Source organism: Vulpes lagopus, chromosome 24 (assembly GCF_018345385.1).
Source record: "Vulpes lagopus strain Blue_001 chromosome 24, ASM1834538v1, whole genome shotgun sequence".
Classification (NCBI taxonomy): domain Eukaryota; kingdom Metazoa; phylum Chordata; class Mammalia; order Carnivora; family Canidae; genus Vulpes; species Vulpes lagopus.
The window spans coordinates 40,803,853-40,809,852 of NC_054847.1; the positions used below are offsets into that span (position 1 = coordinate 40,803,853).

Consider the following 6,000-nt stretch of genomic DNA (forward strand, 5'->3'; position numbering starts at 1 on the left):
AAGAGAACCCAGGACCTCGTGACTGTGACTGAGTGGCATGTCTCTAAGCCACCAAGGACCACAGAACTTCATGCTGTCCCCAGACACTTATGCTCCAGAAGTCAAGCCTTGGATGTGGAGGTTCAGAATCTCGCCCCTATCCTAGGGGACTCTTCCTTGCCAGTGCCTGGTGCAAATAGTCACCTATGTTTGCTAAAGAAATACTAACATGCAAAGTGATTCCTGGTTCCTACACAGTCTAGGAGAAAGACAATTGCTGGGTGAGCAATAAATATTTACTGAGCACGATACCAATGACAATAATTTTTTTTGTTTATGTTTTGTTTTGGAGAGCAAGCACATGCAAGCAAGGGCAGGGGAACGAGCAGAGGGAGAGAGAAGGAGTCTTAAGCAGACTCCATGCTGCGTGTGGAGCCCAAGGCAGGGCTCAGTCTCATGCACCTGAGATCAGGACCTGAGTTAAACCAAGAGTCAAAGGCTTAACCAACTATGCCACTTGGGCGCCCTGACACAATAGTAATATAAATGACTATGTCTTATTGAGCTCTGCACCAAGCTAAATTCAGCTAGACTCATTTTCTCATTTGAAACTCATCACACAACTATTATTATTCCATTTCACAGGAAAAAAAAAAAAAAAACTGAAGCCCGAAGGATTAAGTAACTTGCCCTAGGTTATATGGGCTAAGAGAGCAGTGAGACCGGGATTCCATGCTAGTTCAAAGGACTCCAAAGCACATGTCACCAAGGTCTGTTTTACTGCCTCTTCTGGGTGCCAAGGGCCCTGGAACCATTTACTGAACATATTTCCTATTGTGTGTGTTTGGGAAACAATTTATTTAAAAGCACAATGCATTTAGAAGTATTAGGGAAGGGATGCCTGGGTGGCTCAGCGGTTGAGCGCCTGCCTTTGTCCCAGGGCGTGATCCCACGGTCTCAGGATTGAGTCCTGCATCGGGCTCCCTGTCTGGAACCTGCTTCTCCTCTACCTGTGTCTCTGCCTCTCTCTCTCTCTCTCTCTCTGTGTCTCTCATGGATAAATAAATAAAATCTTTAAAAAAAAAAAAAAGTATTAGGGAAAGTACTAATGTATTTCTGAATGATCAGATAATAATTCCTGTTTGCTAAGAACAAGAAACAAGACTTTTATATATACATGCTTTCTAGATTCTTCATCATGCCAGGTCTTTGGTAACATAGGACCTCAAAAGATCTTAGATTGGGCATTCTTTTTAGCTGGGCGGCACAGGAATGGGGTTTCAGGAGTAATTTGGTTAACAAAATAAAGGATAAGCTATCTTCTTTTTATGTTATTAAAACTCTCTGACAGCAAATTAATTTTTACTTATCTTAATAAGTAACAAAACACCTACAGGTGTTATGAATAGAATTAAACTAATTGAATGGTGCCAACAAACACCTAAAAACTCACAAGACTCCCCCTGCTCCCCAAAAAACTTCTCAGGAGAGGAATCTAGGAACAAATACAGAAGCAAATCTAAAATTATGTGCTTGGGACCCCTGGGTGGCTCAGTGGTTGTGTGTCTGCCTTTGGCTCAGGGCATGATCCCAGGCCCGGGATAGAGTCCCGCGCCGGGCTGCCTGCATGGAGCCTGCTTCTCCCTCTGCCTATGTCTCTGCCTCTCTGTCTCATGAATAAATAAATAAATAAAATCTTTAAAAAAAAATAAAATAAAATTATATACTTAAGGTACTTTAAAGGCACTTTCTTTAGACATACGTGACACGAATGGACCCCACAAAACTTGTTCTGGTAACTAAAAAGCAAGTTCCTCTGCATTCACAAGAGCAAAGGTAAATAGTAGATTCAAGTCTCCCTAGAGTTATAAGCATCATCTGGATTTCATGAGTGTCCTCTATGAAAAACTAAAAAGGAATTCAAACCAGCAAGGCAATAAAATATTAAAGATACACCAAACACCTGGGCATTGTACTATTTTTAAAATATCAGTTTAATGAAGAAAGTAAGAACCCTGGAACACCAATACTGTGGATAAGGGACAGTCACCTGTTCTCTCATTTAATTCTCGAAACAACCAAAGGAAGTTGATAATACCCTTATTTGAGGAAATTGAGCTTCAGAAATTTTAGGAATTTAGGCAGCCCCAGTGGCTTAGTGGTTTAGCGCCCGCCTTCAGCCCAGGGCCTGATTCTGGAGACCAGGGATCGAGTCCCACGGGCTCCCTGCATGGAGCCTGCTTCTCCCTCTGTGTCTCTGTCTCCCTCTCTCTTTGTTTCTGATGAATAAATTAATAAAATCTTTTTAAAAATTAGGAATTTACCTAAGGTTAGTCGATTTTAAGAAAGTAAATATATCTTAAAAGCACATACAATCTCAAATAAGTAAAAGAACTGAATGAAACCTGCGGGAACCTAAGTTCACTTGTTTTCCACTACTTCTTGCTTTCAGGAGGAAGGAAAAGAAAGGAAGGATGGAAAGAAAAAAAGAAAGGCAGGCAGGGAGGGTGAGAAACCTCTTAGAGCAGGAGCTGGTTGGTGCCATGAAGGCTAAGATCCTAGAGACTAAAATCCAGGTGAAACACGGAGCCAGCATTAAATTTGCCTTCACTGGCAGACTTTTTCGTTAAGCCACTTGCTTTACCAACTCATTACTGTATTTATTTATTTAAAGATTTTATTTATTTATTTACTTGAGAGAGCGCATGCACGTGCATGGATGAGAGAGAGAGTGAGCAGGGGAAGGGGAGCAAAGGGAGAGGGACAAGCAGACTCCCAGCTGAGCACAAAGGATGTCCTGCTCCATCCCAGGACCCTGAGATCTTGACCCTAGCAGAAGCAGGATGCTTAGCCCACTGAACCACCCAGGCACCCCACCAAATCTTACTGTAAAGTCTCCATTTAAAAACAAAATCTATAAATTGAACACCAATAAAAAATAAATTCTTTATAAAAAATAAAAACAAAATCTAAAACACACAAACAAAAAAAACCCCACCTCCTCGTTCTGTCACTAAGAGAACAAGTGCACACTGGCATGCATCTTCTTTAAAATAAAAAAGCCAGAAGCAAAGCTTAAAAACGGCCAGAGCTGCTGTCACACAGATGGCATTTTTGTTCACCATCAGAATTAAGCCCCATGCACCTCGGTCGGCCCCCGGCAACAGATGCCCAGAGCCACCAAGAATTACCAGAGCACTGCCACCAGCAAGCGGCAAAAGAAGACAGTGGTTAAGGTTTCCTTACCTAAAATTAAAACAAGGAAGCCTCCACTACATAATGAAAGTCATTAAGAAAATTCAGAGAGTAATTGCAGGCAGACTTCTCCCCCAGAAAGCAATCAGCTAATAAGCATCAATTATCTTTTGCACGTAAAGGTATTTATAGGAGGTTCAAATAAAGCCTCCACCAACGGGCCCAGCATTAAGGAAAGGCATTTTACATCTCACACAAAAGTACTCCCGAGACGACTTCCCATTTTCTGTGCCCCCTTTTTTTTTTTTAAGATGATCTTGTATTTACTATCCCTGGAGATTAGATCACACACGTGCAGTCCAGGTTCCTAAGGGCAGCGGCCTTCGCGCGTGCCCTACTGTGTGCCCGGTGCTCTGGCCGAGCGCCCGGGAGCAGAGGCCGGACCCCGCTGCAGGCCCGCGCACCCCGAGGCTGCGGAGAATCCTTTCTGGGGCGCAGGCCGGGCGGTCTCCGGGAAGGGAGCGAAGCCAGGAGGACCGAGGGGCGGACCGGGGGGTCCGTAGGGGTGCAGGGCCCCTGCCTTGCGGCCCGCATCCCCTCTAACCGCCCGTCCCCCCCCCCTACAGCCGGCCAATTGGCCACGCTCCAGGGCCCGGGCGCATCCCCCCTCGGAGAAGTTGGGCGGACGACTAGACGCTTTTTCTTCCACTTGGGGAAGACGTGGGGGAAGTGGGGGGGAGCACCCCCGGCGCCGCCAGGCTGCACGCACGCCAGCCCAGCGACAGCGCGGGGCATCCCCCGGGGAGGGAAGGAGACGGCCCGGGGCAGTGCCACGGGAGCTGCGGGGACGTCCCTGCCATCCCGGGGGGCAGCGTCCCGCTGCCTCATCACCCCGGACCTGAAGCCCTCGAAGACGCGGGGAGGGCAGCTGGAGGGCAGCTGGTCCTGCCGCAGGCGCGGCGGAAGCGATCGCGCCCTCCATCCCCGCCCGCAGGTGCGCCGCGCGCATTAGGGGCTAAGGTCTTTTCCAGGCACCTTGGCATCGGCTCCCTAAGGGTCAGGGCTAGGGACTTCGAGAGGCGCGACCGACCCTGCGGGGAAGCCAGGGCATCCCCCCCGCCCCCGGGAGGACCCGCAGGTCCTGCCAGGCTCGCCCCGCAAAGCTGAACCGCAGGCAGGTGCGCGGCCAACCCAAACCACCCAGACGCCACCCGCGAGCCCCGTGTGCTCCCGGCAGGTGAAGCCTCCCGGCCTCCGGCACCGCGCTGCCATCCCCGACGCGCCGGTGTCCCGGGGCCCCCGCCCGGTCCCCCCCACCCCGGGCGGGCGCCGCAGCCGCAGGGCGCGGACAGCTGCGGCCACCGCATCCCGGATCCCGGGAGGCCGCCGGCTCGGGGGCTCCGCGGGGCGGGGCGGGAGGGGCAGCCGGGGCCTCCTTACCTGGCGCTCTCCGGCCCCGGCTGGGACATCCGTCGGGGGCGCGCCCCTCCGCGCGCTCGCTGCGCACCTGGCCGCCGCCGCCACCGCCACCACCGCCACCACCGCCACCGCCGTCGTCGCCCGGCCCCGGCCCCGGCCCCGGCCCCGGCCCCGGCGGCCGCGCTAGCGCTTCATGGCGCACGGGGGCTGGCCCCGGGCCGGGCAGCGTGTCCAGTCGGCGGCGGCTCCTCCGGCTCCCGCCCGTCGCCAGGGGCTCCCCGCCCTCCCCCGCCCCGCGCCCGTGCGCCCGTGCGCCCGTCCTCCGCCGCGCCCTCGCCCTGCGCACGCCCGACCGGCCCGACTGGTTTCTCCGCTCCGGGGCGGCGCCTCCAGTGGCTCTCGGCGGCCGCGGCCGGGGCCCGGGCCGGGGCGGGGGCGGTGCCGGGCGTCTGCCCTCCCTCGGTCCCTCCCGGGGGCGGAGAGGGGCCGGGCGGGGAGCCCCGGGGCGGGCGGGCGCGCCAGGCCGGGTCGGGCCCCGCGCCCTCCGTGCGCGCCCCCGGCAGCGCCCCCCGCCCCCCAGCAACTACCCCCCCCGCCCCCGGCCGTGCCCCGAGCGCGCCCCCGGCAGCGCCCCCCGCCCCCCCGGCCCCGCCTGGCCCGGACCCCGCAGCCTCGGTCGCCCTGGGCTCCTCGGGCGCGCCCCCGGCACTGCCCCCTGCCCCCCGCCCCCCGGCAGCGCCCCCCGCCCCCCGGCAGCGCCCCCCGCACCCCGGCAGGTGCCCCCCGCCCCCCGGCAGGTGTCCCCCCGCTCCGGCCGTGCGCCGAGCGCGCCCCCGGCACCGCCCCCCGCCCCCCGGCAGGTGGCCCCCGGCCGTGCCCCGAGCGCGCCCCCGGCAGGTGCCCCCCCGCCCCCCAGCAACTACCCCCCCCGCCCGGGCCGTGCCCCGAGCGCGCCCCCGGCCCCGCCTGGCCCGGCCGCGGCAGCCCGGGTGGCCGCGAGCTCCTCGGGCGCCCCCCTCCCCGGGGCCGCCCCGCCCGCCCCGCGCCGCTTTGCCGCTTTGCCGCTTTGCCGCTTTGCCGCCTCCCGGGTCGGTGAGCTGGCGGGGCCCCCTCGGCACGCGGAGCTGTGCCCTCCCGACGCCGAGGCACCGCGCGTGGCGGTGCACAGAGGGGGCCAGGCCAGAGCCCGGAGGCCCGCGCCTCGGGGCCGGGGTCGGGGCGGGCAGCGGCGGGCGAGAGGGCCCCAGCGGCAGGCGGCGCGGTCCCCGCGGGCGCCCGGGCGTGCGGAGTGTGCCTCCTTGGCGGTGTAGACGGCGCAGTCTACACCGCAGCCCCCCGTTCCGCGGACTTCTATTGCTCACCCGCCGTGGAAGAGCCACTGAGGAGACGGAAGAGAGTCAAAGAGGA

At 57.6% G+C, this 6,000-nt stretch overlaps 1 protein-coding gene across 2 annotated transcripts in view; it reads right to left on the reverse strand.

The window, feature by feature from the left end:
• The window catches only part of ATP8B1 (ATPase phospholipid transporting 8B1), a 131,381-nt gene extending 126,621 nt beyond the window's left edge, over positions 1-4,760 (reverse strand). Inside the window, exon 1 of one of the 2 annotated variants that reach the window (XM_041739562.1) lies at positions 4,615-4,760. Coding sequence is in view for 1 of the 2 variants with exons in the window: in XM_041739561.1 (XP_041595495.1) it covers positions 4,615-4,643 (29 nt within the window). In the remaining variant the exon portion in view is untranslated. The remainder of the gene's footprint in view (positions 1-4,614) is intronic. The other variant, XM_041739561.1, reaches the window with a different exon arrangement.
• Positions 4,761-6,000: the final 1,240 nt, after the last annotated feature.